This window comes from Eucyclogobius newberryi, unplaced genomic scaffold (genome assembly GCF_026437365.1).
Source record: "Eucyclogobius newberryi isolate DKJ021-1_F unplaced genomic scaffold, fEucNew1.0.hap1 SCAF_9, whole genome shotgun sequence".
NCBI classification, from domain to species: domain Eukaryota; kingdom Metazoa; phylum Chordata; class Actinopteri; order Gobiiformes; family Gobiidae; genus Eucyclogobius; species Eucyclogobius newberryi.
In genome coordinates, this window is record NW_027316532.1 from 9,761,510 (window position 1) to 9,785,181 (window position 23,672).

Here is a 23,672-nt window from a genome sequence, read left to right on the forward strand (position 1 = left end):
CTAAATGTCCTGGTCCTCTACCTTTCCAGGGGTTCAGTAACCCATTATAAATAACAGGACGATTAAACCTTAGCCCTCCATTTCTGTTTAAAGAAGGTCTTTCTTTTTTAACAAAAATAGCTTCCTTGACTCCTCTTTCAAACCATCTTTTCTCCCTGCTTAAAACCTTCACCTCACCGTCTTCAAACGAGTGATTAGAGGCTTCAAGATGGAGATGCACGGCACTCTGAGGTCCTGAACTTGTATTTCTTCTGTGCTGATAAAGCCTCTTGTGTAGAGGCTGTTTTGTCTCACCTATGTACCGTTCTTTACAGCTTTCTTCACTGCATTGGATCGAATAAACTACATTGCTCTGTTTTTGAGTCGGCAACTTGTCCTTAGGGTGAACCAGGGTGATCAGAACCTTACAACACAGAGCTCAAGGTGTGCCCACCAGCTCAGAGGGCAAGAAGAAAGAGGAAAAACATGTCCGAAATGCCCTCTCAGCCTGTGGTTACCCCGCTTGGGCTCTCAACAGAGTGAAGAGAACCAAGAAGCAGGACAAAAGGGAAACTGAACAGAGAAGGAAGGGTGTTTCTATCCCTTATGTGTCTGGCCTGTCGGAAAAACTGCAGAGAATTTTTAGACAACACGAAGTCTCTGTTTATTTTAAACCAGGAAACACTTTAAGACAAAAACTGGTTCATCCTAAGGACAAGTTGCCGACTCAAAAACAGAGCAATGTAGTTTATTCGATGTTTGAAAGAGGAGTCAAGGAAGCTATTTTTGTTAAAAAAGAAAGACCTTCTTTAAACAGAAATGGAGGGCTAAGGTTTAATCTTCCTGTTATTTATATTGGGTTACTGAACCCCTGGAAAGGTAGAGGACCAGGACATGTAGAGGCTAATCAGGTACTCAGGGTGGTTGAGCCAGGGTCTCACAAAGACAAAGAGGATTCTAATAGCCCATTAAGATTCTGAATAGGCTAGCTCGGTAGATACAAGGGGGAAGTTTCTGTTGAAACAAACAACTCTTTCTACTTCAGGAAGGCTCCTCCCAATGGGTGGGTCTTACCACAGAACAGTATTAATATCGGAGTTCTCGATCTAAATTCTTTTATTGACAATGACTCTTGGATGAGAGTCGAAACGTCTATTTTTTCAAACTGAGTCCAGATGACTACAACTGAAGCTTTTTCTACTATGATTTACTGTTTAGTATTTATTTATGCACGTTCTTACTCTTTAGTAAGTCATAGTATTATTTTCAGTCCATGAGACTTAATAACTTGACACAGAGTTACAGCAATTTGGATATTTATTATCCTTTGAGAATATTTACAAAAAACTTTGTACAAAAAGACTGAGCACATTTGAACTTGGGGCTCTGTTATGACATGCATGCGTTATTTTAATTCAATTACAAACATTGTTCCTCCTGGAGAAAAGAAACCAGGCTGTATTCACATATCTCTGCCCCAGCATCATGCGTCTATACAAATCTATATACACAAAGGAAAATGAATTCTATCAAATGAAATGCACCTCTACCATAATAAACAATACTTGTGCTAGGCGTCCACTGCATTTAAAGCCTTGAAAGCATCAGTCATCAGAATATACAAAACACTGGATCAAAAGCATTAGGCCAATATATGTGGCTACATCAAATGAATGACCAGATATACTTCAACACAAACATGGCACATTGGTCTCAAAATTATAAAAAAAAAAAACAGTAGAAAATATTGCCCTCAAATACAAATAATACTTCTCAGAGTAAATGAATGAAATGTAGACAATCAATGTTGACTCCTACCTCATAATAAAATGAGACAATCATCGACAAAATGAATACGTTTTGCTACAGCCCTTTGCAAAAATATCAGCCCTAAAATGAAATAAAAAACCCTCTATTGTAAAAATGTTTGTTTTCCAGTCATGCATTAAAATGGAATGAACAGGAACACTTAAAAACTCCCAAGAAGTTCAGAAATCCTAAGCGTTTAAGTGCTCTGAAGAAATTGAACTAAAAATGCACCTCCACATTAAACCCTAACAAAAATAAGTGCATTTTGGTTTGTTTTTCAGCAGTTTCCGCACATAAAACCAAAATATGTTCAAATGAAATGTTCCGAAAATGAAGATGATTGAATTAGTTGGGGGGGGGACGTGTGGTTCCTCTCACTCTCCCTCCTCCTTTATGCGCTGCTGCTTGTTGCGCCGTGAATCCAGGTCGAAGGAGAAGTCGGACCACTCGTCTCGCGGTGGGAAGGAGATGGTTTGGCGAAGTGTGAAGCGCACCGCATCGATAACCCGCTCCCCGCGCGCCTCGGACGAGCCCAAGCTCACGCTAGACGCATTGCTGGTGGTGCGCACTATGTGGGGTGGGGGCGAGAAGTCCATGGCCTGCCTGTGCTCCATGATGCCCTTCCAGATGAGGTGCTGGTAGTCGACAGGGATCTTCAGCCGGGACAGGTCCTATCACACCATTACACAGTAGCAGTTAGTACGGAGCGAGTGCAGGACAGCGTGTGGGGTGTGGGGCCTCGGCCTCTAGCCCAGCGTGTGACTGCAGTGGGAAAGGCAGGGGCTCACCTCCATGTTATAGTTCTCGATCTGGTAGATGTTGTTTAGGCCCTGTGCGGTGAAGTAGTCCAAGCAGCCTGCGCAGCCCAGCCGAATGAGGAAACTGTGGAGAGACAAACGCACTGTCAGACACGATCACACTCTAAACTCATCTAAACTACCGTCGTCATGCAGTGACAGAAGAACGTGGTGTAAGGCTGATGGGGGGGAAAGCACGTGTAAACCTTTCTATCCGTCAAGAATCTATAGAGAAATCATAATTTGTTTTCAAAATCCATCTAGGGAATCATAAAAAAAGCCACAATTGAATATGTGAACAATAAGATAAGATAAGAAACCCCTTAACCATAACTCTTTATTGTCCACACATGGGGACATTTTGGTGTTACGACGCAGTAGATACAGAGGGAAGGACAGATAACTTATAGGAAGTTTAAAAAACACTCTTAATAGAAGAACTCTTATACACAAAAACAAAAACTCTTATTAACAAAACTCCTGTAAACAGGTCCTCTCATATCTTAATAGGGAATGGAGGGAAGAAAATAAAAATAAAATAATAATAATAAAAATAGCTGGCATAAAACAAATAATACTAATAATAATGGTAAAGTAAACACTCTTATTTACATCAGTTATATGCACATGAATATGACGGTATTGCACATGGTTAAGTCAGTCAGTATATATGAATATGTTTGTCTTCAGGCAGTGTTTTTGAGGCTTCAAACGATTCCTTTTACATTGTGTCGAGACAAAAGAGCACTAGTTATCTTTCACTTAGGCTGCAACGATTAATCGACTAATTGTGACGTGTCGACAATAAAAACTCATCGCAGTCATATTTTGATCATCATTATAGAATATGAAAATATACAAAATACAGTGGCATTATTAGATCAAAATGTCAACAAGAATAAATAATTCTAACACTCTTTGATCCCTTCGGTCACCTTTATCTGGTTAAACATTGGTCGTACAAAGTGATTTGACTAATCCAAAGTGACATTTGTTGCAGCCCTTCTCTCCGTGCAGTGTCTTTGAGGCTCGGCATGTTTCCTTTCATATCGTGTGGAGTGTTTCTGCTTTGTAGCGTCTCTGTTTGCTCCTATTCTGTGTGCTCCCCCAGTGTGAGTCTAGTCTGTGCGTCTGTGCGTCTGTCTGTACCTGGAGATGCTGCTGTCCATGGGGTAGGGAGGAGGGGGGGTGCAGTGCTGCGAGGAGGGCACCAGGGGGAGCTGTGGCTGCAGTGCGTGTGTGGGGCTCAGTGAGCTCATGTCGCTCATGGGGATGTGAGTGCCCATCATGGGAGTCACTGAGGAGACAAGAGGAGCCGCGTCAGCTCTGTGTGTGCGGCTGACACTGCAGCTCTAAGACTAACGCCGCCTGTGGCTCTGTAGACCCTTTACAACTATAGACCCTTTACAACTATAGACCCTTTACAACTATAGACCCTTTGCAACGCTCTGTCATCACAATGTTCACGAGGCAGAATGAAATAAAGCATAACACGTTTTCAATGAGTAACTGACATCGGATCTAAATGTAAATGATTTTAAGTCTTAACATGGGCAACAACATAGATTTTCCAGGTTAGACATGCAGTTAGAGGTCTTTTCAGTTCAAAAGGATGGAAGAAAGTATCACAGTTGTATTAGAGCTTCACAAAAAGTACATTTTGTGGTAATATATCTGTAGATAAAATGAAAAACTATGGTGCGCTCAAGTATTTGTCCTGTAAAACTTCCTTTTGAATAAACAAATTATAATACATACAACATGAGTAAATGTGTTTAAACCGGGCTCTGACATAACTCACGTGTGTCCGAGAGGCTTTAATCTACCAAAATCACCTTGATATTTCATAGTTTGTTAGATTCTGAGGTTAATTCCATTTTCTCCATTGAAATCACGTTATGTTCTTCTTCATTCTTGCCTTAGTTTGGGGTCTAGAGGCTGCATTCCTCTTGTATACATTCAGATGGTGGGCGGGGCTGATCTAACTCTGGGAGATTGACTGTTTTTGGAAGAAATGTCCAATATAGGAATAAAAACGTTGAACCTTGTGATGATCAGTTTGGGATTGGCTCCACAAACGTGACGTGTGGCTTAAACTGACAATTACATTGTTTGAGTTGAATATTGGCATCACTTTCTGAGGCTATTGTTGAACTTTATGACCGTTTTTGTTTCAGTTTTATTAACCATAAACCGACAAATCTACAATCTGACAGTTCAACAGCAAATTCCACCGACTCGATTTGAAACTAAAGGCATTTTGAAATGTGATGTAACATGAACACGACCGGGGCGGGGCAGACTTTTTATATGTAACCCTTCACCAATCACACAGTCCTATTTAAATCATTTACTTTAATAGAACTTAGCAGCAAATTCATATTTTGTTGAGCAGGGTCGTCTGGATTTTACTTACCATAAAATATATACTGGAGACTTTAGCAAAGAGTTGTGAAGTTTAACATTATACTACTATACGTTTTTATTTGACAACTTAAACCCAACAAATGTAATGACAATTGTATTTGATTTTATTCAATTCCTTGATTTTTTTTTAAACTACAGATTTTGCACGTGTGGAAAGTAACAGAAGTACAGAAGTAAAAGTAGTGGCATTTCTTTGGTGTCCTTTAAAAATAGAGAAAGTACATGTTACAATGGATATTTGATTATTTTACTTCACTACAGCTGAGTGACTGTACTTTCTACTCCACTACATTCTTTTTTTTTTAATCTTTGGGTTTTAGTCGTGTTGAAATGGCTTGTTGTGGTGGCACATTTATATGGACATGTTGCCAAAATTCTGCACAATTCTTTATCAAGATTACAATTCAACGCTTTAATAGTTCTCCAAATCTGTGTGAATTCATTTTTAAAGGTGTACTTTAAAACTTTTAGATAAGTAGATTTTTTATTCACTTTAGTCACTTTTACAGTCAGTTAGTGTCAATAAGTGATAATAAGTGACCATTTTATTGCTCCTGTGTCTGTACTTCATCCACCACTGAGTCTTTGAAACACATTAAAAGAAAGAGCTGCTCTTTGTTCGCACGTTTGACGCACGTTCTGATGTAAAGAGCGGACCACTTACTGTCAGCGAGGCCTCCGGACATGCCGGAGGGGGTCAGGCTGTTCCTCTGCTGAGGGTTGATGAGCTGGGACACTGAGGGGAGTTTGTTCATTTTGCCGTGAGTCGGGGAATTGGAGCCGTACGAGGACTGAGGAGGCATCGGAGACCTGAAAGGAAGAGGAGGAGAGAACGGTAAGAATGTGACGGGAAAACCGAGGATGGCCAGCTCAAAACGAGACAAAATGAGAAAAACATACAAGAAAAATGCTCTAGAAATAAAGTAGTGGGAGATAGAGCTTTGTTTCAAGCAGACACATTTATTATGATCTGACAAAGTGCAGCAGCCACAGAAATATAAAAGAGAACAATAACTTTATAGAGTCTTTGCTAAAGCTTTCAAATGAAACAAAATCCACACTAACTGTCCTGCAGTAACAACAAATGTCCAGCATTCTGGTATTTTTCTCAACAAAAAGCACAAAGAAATTAGACTACATTCAAGAGTCCAGCTCAGATAGGAAATGTACAATAGTAGAAGATTCCTGTCCAAATCCAGCCTCACTTCTAAACGGTCTCTCTCACAGGAGGAGGTGGTACTGTTCAAACAAATACACTTTAGTCCCTGGTGACCTCTGCGGGGTGAGGCTGTAGTACAGTTCATGTCCCGAGTCTCACTGAGATGAGCCTGAAGAAGCAGGACGTCCCAAAAGAAGCCCCTCGGAAGGTGAAAGATGAAGGGTCAAAGTGTAGAAAAGTGAAAGAAGAATCTCAGGAGGAATGTGTTCAGCACCGCCGGTGATGAGCCTCAGACGGCGCGCCCACGCCCGACTTAACCAGGCTGAAAGAGGACCAGAGAAAAGAGCGGTCAGGAAGGACAGAACGGGATGAGAACCACAGAGAAGAGGGGAACAGAGCGGGAAAACAAGAGACGGGCTAAACCTGTCGTGATTTTGTGATTGTGATTAGATTTGCAATGCGTGTAATACAAATGAAGATTCCATTCCACCAGTGACATGCGCCCAGCTAATTCTGAAAATCCTGAAAATGTAGAAAAACAGAACACTCAGGAAAAGGAAAGATCACAATTTGGTCCTGTGATATTTTCTATGCTAGTATTTTAGTATAGATTGTAGATACGTTTGACCCTAGGAAGGAGAGAATGATGAAAAATGTTGTGTAGGACAAGGTGTCAGGGAGGGTAAATGTGAAAGATGTTTGAGTCATCTATACTTTTACCAACAGAAATGTGTGAAAACATGTCTTTAAATATATAAGTTGAGGTTAAATTATCAGACAAATGTGAAATGTCTGTAAAATTCCAAAAGTGCATTAACATTACCTTACAAAATAATTATTGATATATTGCCCACCTCTAATAGACACTGACTATTTTGTTATATATTATATTACCAAATGAACACAAAGTTTTGTGATTTCTTAATTCAGACCATTCAAATGGCCTTGACAGGAGATCCACAGTAGCAGCACAAACAGCCAGAAGGGGGCAGCATAACCTCACTGACAGCAGCCACCTCCTTACGCAAGCTTTACTAGAACTACAGAAGTGCTATAGAACAACACAGCACATGTAAAACCAAATAGCAACATATAAAACCAATTTTACAGAACCACGAAATCTGAACGTAAAGCAACTTGACCAGGAAGAGAAGAGGAGCAGAGGGAAGCGGCCTGTGCGTCACTGCGTTACCGGGGAAACTCCACAGAAGTAGCAATTAACTCTGCAGAACTATCATTTCCAGCCGTGCACTGGTTCTTTCCCTTTTTCCAGGAAAGGCGAGCGTGAAATTGGGATGAGAGAGACGGGAGGACATACAGTGCGTTATCGGAGTCGGGATTCAAACTCACAACACTGCGGCCGGCTGCACCTGGAGCCTGGCATATGTGCTGTGACTTAACCGCTCCACCACCGGGCAGCACCAGGTGTGGTTCTTTTCCACAGCAGAGAAAGCGATGATGGGAAAGAAAAGACTTCGCGCCAATTAAACCAACACGAGTGAACGGTGTTGTGCAAACGCTGGCAGAGCACCCAAAGGCGTGACTGCGAAGACGCTTCAGGAGCTTCTCTTGCACAAAACGCAGCCAGGTTCAATCGCCAGAGGAGGAAACACGCCCTTGCATGAAGGTGGTACACGGTGATTTTGTAAAAGCTACAGAAACATCGCACGTTCACGTCTCAGTGCTGTCCAAAAGATTCAACAGCAGAGAAAGACATTTTAGACATGTTTTCAACAGCTTTCTGCTTTGACTTGTGCTATACTTGGTTATAATGCATGTGAACTTAACAACAACAACAACAACAACAACAACAACAACAACAACAACAACAACAAGTCTACTCAATTATAGCTGCAACACTGAGCAAAGAAAATATGTTTAGCCAAAGTGAGAATGAATAAAACTAAGAGACAAGTTAAGCCTGAGTGTTACAACTGAGAACTGCTGTCTTTAGAATTGCCAGCGAAACAGTTTCAACATTAAACCATGATTACAAGTACAAGATCTAAGTTCAGCTTTTGTCTTAGGAAGGCATAAATTACACAAAGTTTTGTTTACTAGTGTCTGCCTATTCAAATTGCCACTATGAAATGTCTTATTTAATGATAGATGAGAATATGTTTGTGCCATTTGTTCATTAAAGTTAACGGCCGCCATCTGGACAACACACTATTCTTCAAGGACAAGACGGTTGCATTAAAGCAAAACTAAGTAACATTTCACCTCATTGAACATCTTTGCCTGTCCCTGTGATGGTTAAATATGTATTTTTGAGGTGTCCACTGTCGCCACCTGCTGTCTCTGGGCGGAAAACCAGCTTTGCAGCATTTTTCGACCGAAGACAACTCTCCTTTTTATATATATATATATATATATATTTGGCAATGTTAAATATGTTTCTATGGGATTTGACTATTATTATGATAAAAAAAAACGGAAAAAAAAACAAAAACCTTTTGTGTCTATTTTCTGACAATATCTTTTCCCAATGGAGCTGCAGGGGGCGCTCTATCGCCAGGGTTACATAGTTCTGCTTTAATTCCATAATAATATAAGTGACAAATCCTCACTCACTGTTTCTGAATGAGGCTCTGCTGCTGCTGTCTGTACGACTCGATGGTGTGCTGCGGCAAGAACTGCATCAGCTCCAGAGATTCTTTAATTTTCACCAAAATCTCATAAATTTCACGACCTTTGATCTGGAAAAAGACAAAGAAAAAAAATACAACAATTTTTAGTGGACATATTTAGCTAACATCAAGAGGTTGTAACAATTATTTCAATATAATTAAGTAACATTAGTTGTAAAAACAGCTCTTGAGGTGAAAATGAGACCGCGGAGTACATTCTGCATCTAATATAGTAAAGCAGGAAATGCGCTGTTAGCATGCTAGTTGTTGTCAGCTTTACCCCTAAGAGAATATTGTAAAAGCAGGACAAAAATGCATGTAATAATAAAGTATTTTATTTTATAAGAGTCAGAAGCAGTGCTCTGATTGGCTGCTCTTGGGTGGTCCACCCAAATTCACCGTCTGAAATAAACAGTTCTTAAGCCACGCACGCGCCTAAAATGAACGCATATGACTATTAACAATGTGCCAGAGGGTTTGTGAGAGCTACAATAGTTTGATAGATTTAAAAACCTACTATGTTATGTAATCAGAGTGAATATGTTGGAGCACTTACAGGTAAACAAAACACCTCCTCATCTGTGGACCTTCTCTTCTTGATAGTGGACATTTGGATTCCTTGGGAGACGTGTCGAAAAGCTACAAATAAATACAAACAGCATAAGTTACACAGCCTATGCCTTTTCATGGTGTAACTTCAGACCTATAAGCCAGAGCAGAGAGTACAGAAAGGAGAGTCCATGAGAGTATTAGTTCAGCCCGTCACCAGCCCGCTCTACTTACGGCGCTTCATACCATCACTGCTCTTTGTGGCGTCTGAAACGTTCTGCTTGCGGATGCTGTCCTCGTCAGCCTTTCTGTCTCTGCCGGGACAGGCGCAGATCCTCGCCTCGAAGCATCGCCGGCCCAGGACCTGACCGCTGCAGAACAAGGAGAAGGTTACGGACGTGTGTGGGAGAGGAAAAGGCTTGTACAGAAGAGATGGAGGAGTGGGTCGTACTCTCTGGTTTCCAGGGTGACGATGATGAGGATGGGCCGCCGGTTCATTCCGCCCACGCAGCTCGAGTTACACATGAAGTTGTACAGGATTGTAGTGAACTCAGTGCCCACCTGTGGTAAGATACAGAGAGTGAGTGACACAAGATCATAAATATCTTCATCTATTCTTCTAAACAAAGGTGCACCATGTAACTAACTGGAGATTGTATTACTTTACCTGGAATTAATTAAAGTGATCTATTTTATTATTATCTTTATTGCTAAAAATATGCAACCACATTGTGAGTGTGGGGTTACATCACCACAGATCTGACCAGTATTTTGGCCTCGTTGCTTGTTTCCATGGAGATAAATAAGTTAAGGCTTAGTCATGGAAACGCTTTAGGTCAAACTGTGGAATTTTATAGCCAAAGGAACAACATTTCCATGGAAACAAGCAGGAGGAGTCTCCTCCAGGCCAAGTATAAGTCAGGTTTGTGGAGAGGCGAGCCAACTCTTAGACGGAAGGATGTTTTCTATGTTTTGTTTTTTAGCGCAACAAACATATCCTCAATGGAACTTCCCGTACTGGGGCTTTAAATGCCATTGTGTGGAGAACTGAGGCAAAACAACATCGTCCCCATGGAGACAAGCAGATCGCAGATTAGTAAAGTTACATAGTGCATCCATAACTAAATTAGTTTGGGAATATTAAACAACTCAACACATTTCTTTCGAGGGTTCACAAACACGTCTTATTCTTGATTTACTATTAGTTGGCTCTTTTTTGTAGGGTTTTTATGCTTTTTTCTGAAACTTAATCAATATACAACTTTAAATGTTGGTCTTCTTTGTTTTCCATTGTAAAGTGTTTGTATAGATAAACTTTGATTGATTGATGTATTAAGTAGGAGGGTTTTGAATATCAATGTAAATAATTCAAACATACTCAGGACCAGGACTGACCTGTGGGGGCTCGTAGGGCACCAGGACGCTCTGTCGCCCTGTGATGGAGTCCTCCAAGTACTGGGCGTGGCTGTTCCCCTCCACGCGGATCAGGTGACTGGGAGGAGCAATCTGACCTGAGACAAATCAAAGATACATCGAAACATGTTAAGTTTCATAGAATGAGTTTAACTTAAAGGACAAATATTATGCATGTTTTGTTTTGTCCTATTGCTCTTTGGCATTTCAAGCTTTAAAACTTAAAATAATGTGTTTAATATGAAGTAATGTGGGCTTTTAGTACCTGCTGCAGAGGAAATTACAAAGGGGAGAAAAACAAACTATCTTGGATCGACAGCAATTGTAATGAATGTGATTTGGTTTAAAAATAGTGATAAAGTGTAATGTGACTGACCATCGTTGAATTCGCGGCTGAGTTCGTGATTGGGGCAGCGTTTCACCACCTCAGTCACATGTTCGGCCTTTTTATACACCGGCATGGCTCGGATGACGGCGCCTTGAGGGGGTTGGGTCAGCACTTTGATCTGAATGGGGCACGTTTTGGCGATCTGACAGTATAACTTCTTCAAATCGGTCGAATACTGAAAGACAAGAGACAAAAACACATTTTAAAATGGGGACGCCATTGCATAAGATTATTGTGTGAATAAACAATGTTATTATGCAATTGTCACATTATATACCATTATATACCACAGATACCAGTAATCATATTGTGACTTTTTGACTATAAAAAAGTCGTAGTTGGAATATCATGATCATTATCTGGACAATACAGTCTCTAAAACACAAACAAAAAGACCTAATTTCAACAAAAACTGGCATTATTGAAATCAATCAATCAAAATGTCAAAAAATAATGATCAATTCCTGATTTTATTAATACTACACTATTTCAAAGTCCCAATGTACAATAGAATTAATCGTTTGCATAGTCAATTAAATCAAATAATAAAAACCTCTAGTGTATTATTTAGAGCTGGGTTGAAATAATCGATTTTCCGATTTCTAATCGATTGGCATATTAATGACCGATTATCGATTTGTACGTCCAAAGATCGATTTTTTTTAAATTTATTTTAATTTTTTTTAATCCAAATTCTTTTCTACATTTCCCTCAGTGAACTTCAATCTATCTTCAAGAAAGATAATTCAGGACTCCTGGATTATCTTTCTTGAAGGTAGATTGACCCTTAACCTTTTCATCAGTCTTCCATCAGTAACTACCAATACTTGTAAGATTTGCTGTTTAATATTGATATAACACTAGTTTTAATATGTTGCTTCTCTACACAGTCATGAAGTGAAGGAAACGGTTCAAATACATTTTTTATTTTTAGTAACATTAACCCCCGGATCGAATCGAAATCGGATCGAATCGGAAATCAGATCGAAATTGGAGTGAATCGGATGGAATCTGAGAAATCGGAAAAAAACGATTTTGAAACATAAAAATCGGAATCGAATCGATTCTTGAAATTTGAATCGAAACCCAGCTCTAGTGTTATTAGTATAGTTCCAATCCATTTCTCATTTCTGACATCTATGTTTATAAAATCTCTTCTTGAAAACAGTATTTGCATGAATCCCAAAAGTCTGAGTTAACACCTGTTGTGTGGATGGGCCACTTCAGTTTGAGCCTGGAGCCAGAGCTAAAAGACAAGACTGTGATTATGACCTACTTAAATAAACACACTTAAATAAACACTTAAATAAACACACTTGAGGACAGGTCGACCTCAAAGTCCTTGCTCGCGCTCTTATGGAGCCTCTGGGGCGTCCGAGGACCGCAGTAAAATGGACCCCTCCAGCTGCAATGTAAAGTGGGCCTGGCTTTCATCTGTGGCCCTCATCGCAGGAGCGAGGGGGGCTTCTGGCCCACATCACAGGAGAGAGGGGGGCTTCTGGCCCTCATCACAGGAGTGAGGGGGCTTCTGGCCCTCATCACAGGAGTGAGGGGGGCTTCTGGCCCTCATCACAGGAGTGAGGGGGGCTTCTGGCTCTCATCACAGTTTGATGAAAGTTTGCTTATTTGATGTTATGAAGTCAGTCAGTTAATCCCTGAAACTGTACTATGATTTTACTTAATTTTACCTCCATTTCCAGAATTTTGAACATTTGTAAGTGATGTAAGTGACAGCCTATAGCGCCACCTAAGTATACTTCATAATGCAAGCTCTAACATCTATTGGTTCTTTTGTTTAACCATTCAACAAATCGTTCCAAAAATAAATGACCATGTGCCGATTTTGGTTTGATCAAAATAGGGCTTTATATAATTACCACCTTGGTTCCTTTGATGAAGACAAAATCATATTTGATGCTTAATAGAACAGACCTATAAATAATTACTGCTACTTTATTTATTTTAATACTTTTTGTTCTGAAACATAAATTCCGCTACAACTTTCGATGACAAACTGCCACATAACATTGATTAATCTTACATGAATGGTGCGTCTCCACACAGGGCCTTGGTAATCCAGGAGTCATAAATAACACAACATGTATGTTTTCTCCTGGGACCCAAAGCAATACACCACAGTCTGAATTGGTGCTAATGGCCGTCACCCAACTGTGTAAACAACTGATTGAAATCAGCGCAGAGCAAACCCAACTTTAAGGCCTTTATGTGCACACGTCTCTGGGCGTGGGGCGGCAGGGACATTTCTCCTGTCAGCTTTACTTCACCGTAAAATGTGAAAAACGCTTGCAGCTCTATTTGAGAACAGTGCACACACAAAATATCATCTTTATTAAATTGAAGAAAAAAAAGCTTATCTCTTGTGGTAGAGATTGCACAAGCTTGGCACGGCTTCCTGCGCCTCAGCTCCCCAGGCAATAGCTCTCCTTTCATCCGGACAAACTCAAAAACTCCATGTACTTTTTAGTCTAAATAAAGTCGTGGAAATCAGAGAGACCCAAATTCACAGCGTTGCTCTTTTCCTCAAGTGACCTCATTAGAAATGGTTGAAGCAGAGGAAGAGAAGTCTAGGATACTGTTCAGTGTCGGGACAAAAAGGCTTTAAATGATGAACTAGAGGAACATGGCTGGGTTCTGAGGGGTTGAAGTTCTGAGGGGTGGAAATTGCCGTAAACACAAGTCAACAGCCTTGAATCAAAGCAGTAAAGAAAACAGACTAAGACGAATGGTTGCACTTTCATTGTTCCCATCTCCAAACCAGATCCACGCTGTACGCTTCTGTCAGTCAGCTAAATGAGCTGGAGAAGCCAAGGAGAAGAGGAGCAGGGAAAGAAAAGAAACACAATGATGAACCAAAGGAGCACCGTCTAAAGGGTCAGAGTTTACTTAAATGACAGCTACAGTTATCGGTGTGGTTTGTTTCCCTCATATTCAAACTCAACACAAACAAACAGATGCCACGGGACGTCCCAGCCCTGCAGCTACAAACTTTAGCACAAGAATGGACTGTTTGCTCAGAGAGAGAGAGACTGCTAAAGCTAACAGAGTAAGCGCAGGGCGGGGGACAGTTGACTGATGGATTCAGTGGCTCACTGGGCGCGGCTCAGGTGTTAACATGTAATTATGAGCCTTTCATTGGTCACAATCTGAATTTTACAGCCACACACACTATAGAAGTGCTTAATCACAATCCTCTGAACAAAACTTGAAACTGGGCAGGAAGGAACCAAACGTGACTTTAACGGCTGCAGACAAAACAAATGGAAACGATTGTGTTTCTATTTGCACCAAATAAACATCAGAGTTGTGACAAAACATGTTTGTTACATGTGATGGGTGAGTTACATGTGATGGGTGAATTACACACGTGATGGGTGAGTTACATGTGATGGGTAAGTTACATGTGATGAGTGAGTTACACGTGATGGGTGAGTTACATGTGATGGGTAAGTTACATGTGATGGGTGAGTTACATGTGATGGGTGAATTACACACGTGATGGGTGAGTTACATGTGATGGGTGAGTTACATGTGATGGGTGAGTTACATGTGATGGGTGAATTACACACGTGATGGGTGAGTTACATGTGATGGGTGAATTACACACGTGATGGGTGAGTTACATGTGATGGGTAAGTTACATGTGATGAGTGAGTTACACGTGATGGGTGAGTTACTCGTGATGGGTGAGTTACATGTGATGGGTGAGTTACATGTGATGGGTGAGTTACATGTGATGGGTGAATTACACACGTGATGGGTGAGTTACATGTGATGGGTGAGTTACATGTGATGGGTGAGTTACTCGTGATGGGTGAGTTACATGTGATGGGTGAGTTACATGTGATGGGTGAGTTACATGTGATGGGTGAGTTACTCGTGATGGGTGAGTTACATGTGATGGGTGAGTTACATGTGATGGGTGAGTTACATGTGATGGGTGAGTTACTCGTGATGGGTGAGTTACATGTGATGGGTGAGTTACATGTGATGGGTGAGTTACATGTGATGGGTGAGTTACTCGTGATGGGTGAGTTACATGTGATGGGTGAGTTACATGTGATGGGTAAGTTACATGTGATGAGTGAGTTACACGTGATGGGTGAGTTACATGTGATGGGTAAGTTTCACGTGATGAGTGACTTACACGTGATGGTGAGTTAAATTTGATGGATGAGTTACATGTGATGGGTGAGTTACACATGTGATTGGTGAGTTACACATGATTGGTGAGTTACACATGTGATTGGTGAGTTACACATGTGATTGGTGAGTTACATATGTGATGGGTGAGTTAAATTTGATGGATGAGTTACACATGATTGGTGAGTTACACATGTGATTGGTGAGGTACATGTGATTGGTGAGTTACACATGTGATTGGTGAGTTACACATGTGATTGGTGAGTTACACATGTGATTGGTGAGTTACATATGTGATGGGTGAGTTACATGTAATGGTGAGTTAAATTTGATGGATGAGTTACACATGATTGGTGAGCTACACATGTGATTGGTGAGGTACATGTGATTGGTGAGTTACACATGTGATTGGTGAGTTACACATGTGATTGGTGAGGTACATGTGATTGGTGAGTTACACATGTGATTGGTGAGTTACACATGTGATTGGTGAGTTACATGTGATGGGTGAGTTACATGTGATGGTGAGTTACATGTGATGGGTGAGTTACATGTGATTGGTGAGTTACACATGTGATTGGTGAGTTACACATGTGATTGGTGAGTTACATGTGATGGGTGAGTTAGATGTGATTGGTGTGTTACATGTGTGATTGGTGAGTTACACATGTGATTGGTGAGTTACACATGTGATGGGTGAGTTAGACATGTGATTGGTGAGTTACACATGTGATGGGTGAGTTACACATGTGATGGGTGAGTCACATGTGATGGGTGAGTTACATGTGATGGGTGAGTTACATGTGATTGGTGAGTTACACATGTGATTGGTGAGTTACATGTGATTGGTGAGTTACGCATATGATTGGTGAGTTACACATGTGATTGGTGAGTTACACATGTGATTGGTGTAGGTGGGTAAGTTACTTTAGTGATTCTTAGCGTGTGTATCAGATACATCCCGTGTGCAGGATGGGACAGGCCCACAGCTGTATCCCTCTCCCTCTCCCTGACAGGCGCTGCGGGCGCATGCAGCGCTCAAGTCCTGACAAACATCGGGCCTTAAACAAGCGCTGTTTGGCGCCTCTGGTCTTGTCTTCTTCATACCTGACAAGTCATGTCATGCCTACAGCTTCTCCCAAACCTGTTTAATTCAGCTATCATTTTCTCCCTGTTTCCCAGTAACACCCAGATATAAAACACCTGCACTTCACATGGAAAAATGTGGAGATTAAATGTTTCCTCTTTCACCTTCACAAAACAAAAAAAAACAACGGCTTTTAGCAAAAACAAAACATAATGCATTCCATCCCTCGGGCTGGCTTCTGTCCCAGGACAACCCTGGGCTGGACCCACGTGTTTGACGTGCATCATCAGCTTAGACGGACAGGAGTGAGACTCAGAGGTCCTAATCTAACTACCACTTTGTTGTGCATTGTTGTACCAGAGAATCCGGAGTAAGTAGATGATGGGTTCATTGTTGCAGAAACATGTTTTGCACAAATGAAAAGTACAAATAAGAATTAGGATTTTTCCGTGACGACGAGGAAATCAAATCGTAGGTAATAAAAGTTTTCCTCCTTCCTTAAAAATTCCCCTGCACTTTTCCCATCTGAGGCTCAAGACGTGTCTGCTGTGATACGGGGCAAGTCACGACAGGATTTCTGATACAAACAAGTCTGAGCCCCATCTCCGAGGCGTGGGACGGGCCCGCAGATGTTCCAGGGGCAAGCTGCGTCTTGCAGCCTTTCGCTGGAACACTCTTGTCTTTGAGCTGGCTCTCCTCCTCCTCCGGCGCAATGTGAGAGAAGAATTGGGCTTAACTTTGTAAAAGACGGAGCCCAGTGAGGAGCACAGGGTTCAGGAAAGAGGCAGTGCATATTTACACAGGCATTATCTACAGGCGCTCAATCCATTACAGTAATCCCCTCAGCTCTGCAGTGCCCAGTGATAGCCTCACCAGAGCATTCCTCTTCTTTCTTTACTATAAGCGCTGGCAGCTAATACACAGGGTAAACACCACCAATCTTCACATGCACAATAGTCGCACCAGTGGGCAACAAAAGCGCCTGATGTGCGACACTCCATTAATTTAGTAAAGCCGGGTGAATAAAGCATACGTAAGCCGTGGATTGGTTTGACCTGCCCCGCTCAAGAGTGACAGAGCAAAGGTGTGCCCACAAGGCAGTGTGTGGGAACGTTTCTGGGAAGTGTTGATGTGAATTCGCCTGCAGTGTGTCACAGGACATCCCAGACAGGAAGAGGTGAGCTGTGGCTTTGGGATTAGGTGTGTCTCCACGGGAACAGCATCAAAAAGACAGAACACTAAGTCTGAAAGAGCCTGCCGTCTTCAAACGCGCCGCTATCATTGTGCGACATCTTCACTCGCTCTGTCCAGCATCACGAGCCCCACTGTCAGTGTCCAGACCAGGGTGGAACTACATGAGGTGGTGTCCCGTGTGGAGAAGCAGGAGAAAACAACTCAGACAAAGACTTTTAGAAGGATTTAGAGGATTTAAGTAACTGACTGAGAATGCAAAAAACCCTATCTTATTTAGAGCAACATTTCAGCAAGACATACTTCATGTACCGTGCTGCAATACAACTTTACTTGGTGTAGTAAACTATTCAGAGTAATAATTCCAAAAAATACATTTAAATAATTTAATGATAAGTGGCAATAATGTACACAATGTTTGTTGGTAAATATAAGTGTTAGTGAGTATTTAAGCCCATATTGCCCAGCCTTGATTTAGCCATAACAAAACCCTGAAACGTCTCATCCACTGCACACGATTGCAGTCAGTCGTGGGACTGTGCAACCTGTCAGCTGTAGTTCAAACCGATCGGGCCAGTCTTGACTCATGTGTTTTGACGGCTTTGCGTTGGTGCAGTCATGGCGGGACAGGAACCTCGATATGTGGGGCGTGGTCATTACCAACTGTTACGAATGAGACAAACACTTTGGTTTTTGGTGCTGTGAAAATGAGAGGGAAGAGAGGGGCGTGTGGGAAGAGGCAAAATGTCACGGTCCCACAGTGACATCGCAGCACTCCCGGCGATCATGGCCATCAGTCCATTTTAGTTACGTGTCACTGGTTTGACGAAGCCTGTAATCCTTTTGTGTGTCGTCTGATTGTAAGAACACATGCTCTACACTACATTAAAAGTACTTAATCCCCTTTAAATCCAACTAAGATTGGTTCAGGTAAAATTGATATTGTTAATCTACATTTTTGGTGTATTTGGATAAACATAATTGATGTTAAACGTTGCATATTCACCTTTATTATTGCTACAACGACATATACTCACTGCACACTGTCGTCGTGCAGTGGCGGTGACACGTCTGGCTCTGCGCGCGTCCGCCAGAGAGCGACACTGGCTGGGTTATTGGTTTGTGACACTCTGGTCCAGATTAGGTGCACAAACTTTGAGCAGGTGAAGTGGTGATGTAACAGCTGTCGGTACACAGCGCTTTGGTAATGACAGAGTAGGAGGAGCAGGTTCTGTCGCTTTGTGCAGCGTCACCCCACCTGGCCCAACGTTTGTTCACCTCTGTCATCAACACAGCGCTGTGGGACACGAGCTGGGAACTTAATGTGTCCATGCAGAGAAGAGCAAGTTCACAAGGTTTCTATAAATGAGGCTCAGGATCAATCCCAATCCTGAGCCAATCCCCCAATCTGCCACATATTGGGGACACAAACACTTTCCTACTCGTTTTGAGAATTGCAAACATGCAAATTAAACTGTATGGCCCCCCAAAAAATCATCAAAATACAAATTAGAAAATGTGCTATAACAATATAATTGACTCTAGACCAAATAATTTTATACCAACAGTGCATATGTTTATAACCCAAACCCATTGTGACACTTTATAATACAAGTCTGTAATGCAATCTGCCTGCTTTTAAATTCAATAATCTAACAATGGCCTGTCAGCCTTTATGAAACGTTAATTTTGCTTTTCATATGTTAATGTTGTTTTATTTTGTGATAGTCCTTATAATTAATCCTATAGGTTATATGTATTATGTGGGGGTTTTGTGCTTTGTGCAACACAGCCCTGCAGCACTGAATGGTGAAAGCTCCTTTAATATGACACTACTGTGAGTGGACTCAGTGACTCTAAACAGTGAAAATATTTGGAGATTTGCAGAGTTGTCAGACAGTCCGCTAGCTCTGCATTGGCCTGATAACAATGCGTGTCGCAGTGTATAGAAAACACGAGCTGCACAGAACAGTCATCACAGCAGCGGCTCAGACACACTCAAACTCCTCTCACTGCACAAAGCAGAGTTAACTTCTTTGCTTTGATCAAGAACTAAAACAAAGTCGGACCAGGTTAGCATCCATGTCAGGCCTGATGCCTCATGTTTTCACTCAGCGTCATGGTGAAAACCTTTCAGATGTCATGTTAGAGTTAAAGTGAGAAGCTTCTCCCGTGTTGAGGAGCTGGTACAAAGTGGTTTTGCTGAAATAGCTTTCCTCCAAAGCGTAAAAGAAGCCTAAAACCAACCAATTCTGGTTAGTTTGTGTCAGTCAGTCTGCTTTCTCCATCTCCTCAGACGCCACCGCCACCACCGCCATGCTTCTCGCCCCATGCGCTCTCCGTGAAAACAATGGCACCGCACGTGCACGGTTCATCAGACCGTATTGTAACGTTAGATCATATTGTCACTCAAAATTATACCAGTATCATCTTAAAAGTATGATCTGGCCCAGCCCTACTGTACATAAAATGGACGAAATTAAGGGCAATTTTAGCAATATTTTAAGATGATTTTCTGTTGCACTGTATTGTATTGAGACTGTGTTGGGCCAACAGTCGATTCTAGGAGCACTTTTGATGACATTGAATTAGTTTTGAGGAAACTCAGTTAATATTGGGTACTCAAAGCCCACTCAAGTATCAATATCAGAAGTGAAAATGCTTGATTGGTGCATTCCTAAAGTCCGGTGGTGGAGTGGTTAAGTCAAAGCACATGTATGCCAGGCTCCAAGTGCAAGTGAATCCTGACTCCGACAATTTACTGCATGTCCATCCTTCTCTCCAATCCCCCATTTCACCTTTCCTGTCTAATAAAGCCAACGGGCAACAAAATCTTAAAAAAAAGAAAACAGAAATGATACTGTCAAACTTTGGAATTGGGGGGGAAATGACCGGTAATTGGTTTTCAACAATGCTGCTGTGCTTGGAATGGCCAAATATACAGGTCAAACTGTCACAAAGAACTTAAGTGTGAATCTATTTCAATTCACATCACTGCAAAAAATGTAAATACTAACGTTAGATTTGAATTTAATTATTTTTTAGATGTTTTTCGTTGGTTTAGCTTTGGCTCACGTAGCGGTCTTACGTGTCACTTAACTTTGCATATTGGAGCTTGAATCTGACTGTTGATCCACAGCAAAAAAAACTGCCTGGAGGGTTAGTCCTGACTCAGATTTACAGACAGATTTATGCAACGCAAGACTCTAAAGAAGTGCACCTGAGTTTGCCTTCAGCGCACACACTTAGAGTGAGACACATTGCAAGTTCGACCTTTTTGAAATTGTCAGGACGAACTTTTGATAGGGAAGACAAATGTTTCAATCCACGTATGCTCTTGAGATTCTGTGAAATATATACGCTTGGCTTTTTTAACTGCGAAATCTACAGCATGCGTCAGTAAAAGCAGCAGTTCATTCTGGAGGAAGAAATTGTGCTTTTTGTGTTGAATGGCACTGATTTAAAGTCTGTCTTGAATTGAAAGACATATTTATTTTGTTTTTGAAAGGACAAAAGAGAATCGAACCGAACATCGAGACAAATCAATACGAGGGGAAAGACTGTGCATTTCTTTTTTTGCCATTACCGAGGACTTCTTTAGTCGAGTGTCCGAGTGGCGACCAAAAGACAAACACAAAGCAGATTCTGACATTTTTGCTTAACCTATAATTTGTCACTTTGTCGTATTCTGGACTTATTGTAATACGATGACTGTCAAATGCAGCTTACCGTCCACGTGGCAGATTTGGCCGTGCTGGACTGCTGGAAGGACACGTCGAAGGTGTGCGGCCCGGCGTAGTCTGTGTTGGAGGGGATGGCCGGAGAGGGCGACAGGGCGTCGAACGTGGAGCTGGGCTGGGAGTAGGGCGAGGGCGCCGTCACGTTGGTCTGAGCGTGGTCGTTGTTGTAGGGGCTGGTGTTCGTGGAGCCGCCATTTTGGATGTTCTGGTCCATGCTGTTCAGGAGCCCCAGGTTTGTGTACTGCGACTGGAACAAAGCACAAAGGGGAAAAATTGTGTTCGGTCACTGCAGAGGAATTTGAACTGCACTTTAGTCTGACAGACGGCAAACAATGTGACAGGGAAGAGGTCTTACACACAACAACAGAAAAAAAACAAAACTGTGAATATACTTTAAAGGGGACATATTATGCAAAATCCACTTTAATGAGCATTTAACCTTATTACAACCATGTTTCCTCATCACTAGTGTACCCCAAGTTGTTTTTTGATTGATTGATTGATTGATTGATTCATGCATGTTTGAGCTTCTAAACACAGATTTATTTTTTAGAAAGAAGTGAGATCTATAAATTCATCAGGGTTCAGCCTCGTCGTAGCTTTATTTTACCCTAACAATCAGCCCAGGCAAACTTTAACTTGACTTTAAATAGCCTAATTACTGTATTTATCTTTCGATCTTTAATCTTACAAGCTGCAAACACGTGAATTCATCCACTGCGACTAAACTCCGAACTGATTTGCTCCGATCTCATTTCACTTTATCCGCACTGTTTAGTCTGGGGTTTTGTAATGGACACAGTAGATGGACCGTACTTGGGGTCACAGCCAGTCCCTTCCGCTTCGTCCCGCTCTGCCATTCACCCCATTCCGTTCCATTTATACCCGGCACATTCCTGGACGAGGTGCCACGGCCCTCGCTCTGCAGACGCTCATTAATCTCCTGTGGGCCTCTTCTGTGTTTATCCCTGGCAAGTCCCTCCACAGCTGTCCACCGCACACCCACTCTCCCCTGGCCAGGTGTTAAGATGACCAGTAAAAGGAAGGGGAAAAAAGCAATGCTAGCTCTTTCAGCGCTAATAACTACGCTGGTGAAACGTGAAGCGCTGTTTGGTATTGCAGCTTTGACATATCCAAACACGGGTTTTTGCAAACAGGGGTCACGGGGGTCGGCCTCAGCCACAGGGAGAAGCATGCCGTTGGGTTCAGTGTGTTTGCGGCGAAGAGCTGCTTAACCCCGGGTAACAACGACACCGCGGCTTATGAGAGCTTGACTAAAGGGGCAGTTAAGTCGGGCAATGATTTGTGAATGGGGCACGCACACAAAAGGAAGAAGTCCATTCTGTTTGGAAAGCCTCGAGCGGTCCACCGTAGAAAAGCAACACGGCTACACACAATGAGCTAATAACACGGACATTGTGGAGGTTAAAACTCAGCGGGGAAGAGGAGTGGCGAGTAGCCTCCAGTATACACCAACAAAAAGATGGTTTATGAGAAAAAGAACAGTTCTTTGTCTCTTACAAAGAATCAGTTATCATTTTGATTCAGGATTAGAGATAAACCGTTTGGCAGATATAGAGCACTAATATGTACAATTTAGTGCCTTCACTGCTCCATTATTGGTTGATTGTAAAACATTTTTATTGATATAATTTTTCGGTAATTGAGTTTGTGGTAATTCAAAAAATAGGAAAATAGGGAAAATTGGTCCTACATCGGCCGGAAAATATCTGCAGTTTATCACCCACCGGCAACTCTAATTTCTGAAATATTGGTATCGGCATGAAAACACCCATATCGATCCATCTCTAGTCAAGATGCAAAACATGAGACGTAAAGTAAAGTAAAGTGTGTATAGTAAGTTGTATTGTATGGGTCCCAAAAGCTTGATACTGATATAAACTAGAAAGTCTATTCAATTGCATATACTTTTAGACTGGCTAAGCTGACCTTTGTACCAAATAACTACTACAAGAATGAGTCACTTGAAAACGTGTGTAATAGTACTATCAGTAATAGTAGTCCTGCAGTTAAATAACACACTATAAAAAGAATTGCACTTAACTCTAAAATATACCTAGTAATGCCGTGAGTCCAAAAAGCATTAGTTTAACAAGAATAATGTAGTCGTCTTAATATGGGAACATCTTTTATGCAGCAGCAGACAGTTCTGACAGGCGATAATTATCAAATAATATTCTGAAGAAAAGCCCCAAACAGACAAAGGCAGGGGTATAAAATAGAGAATAAAGAGCCGGACATTGAATACTTGAGCACATTCCTAGATATACCAGTGAAGTAGGAGAAAACGCACAATGTTTTAATGTTTAATTGAGTGGAAG

The 23,672-nt window shown here is 41.6% G+C and overlaps 3 protein-coding genes across 7 annotated transcripts in view; 1 reads left to right on the forward strand and 2 right to left on the reverse strand.

Annotated features, from left to right (window-relative positions):
• Positions 1–23,672, reverse strand: part of lpp (LIM domain containing preferred translocation partner in lipoma) — a 366,579-nt gene that overhangs the window by 49,662 nt on the left and 293,245 nt on the right. The gene's annotated exons all lie outside the window — the stretch shown is intronic.
• The window catches only part of dpt (dermatopontin), a 268,440-nt gene that overhangs the window by 27,390 nt on the left and 217,378 nt on the right, over positions 1–23,672 (forward strand). The gene's annotated exons all lie outside the window — the stretch shown is intronic.
• Positions 1,279–23,672, reverse strand: part of tp63 (tumor protein p63) — a 37,219-nt gene continuing 14,825 nt past the window's right edge. For 2 of the 5 annotated variants that reach the window (XM_072438238.1, XM_072438235.1), the window contains 11 exons: positions 21,320–21,577; positions 11,140–11,326; positions 10,746–10,861; positions 9,802–9,911; positions 9,585–9,721; positions 9,358–9,440; positions 8,746–8,870; positions 5,677–5,822; positions 3,735–3,882; positions 2,577–2,670; positions 1,279–2,459 (listed from right to left, as the gene is read on the reverse strand). In XM_072438238.1, coding sequence (XP_072294339.1) covers positions 2,163–2,459; positions 2,577–2,670; positions 3,735–3,882; positions 5,677–5,822; positions 8,746–8,870; positions 9,358–9,440; positions 9,585–9,721; positions 9,802–9,911; positions 10,746–10,861; positions 11,140–11,326; positions 21,320–21,577 — 1,701 coding nt within the window. In that variant the 3' untranslated portion in view covers positions 1,279–2,162. The remainder of the gene's footprint in view (positions 2,460–2,576; positions 2,671–3,734; positions 3,883–5,676; positions 5,823–8,745; positions 8,871–9,357; positions 9,441–9,584; positions 9,722–9,801; positions 9,912–10,745; positions 10,862–11,139; positions 11,327–21,319; positions 21,578–23,672) is intronic. The other 3 variants (XM_072438239.1, XM_072438236.1, XM_072438237.1) reach the window with 2 other exon arrangements.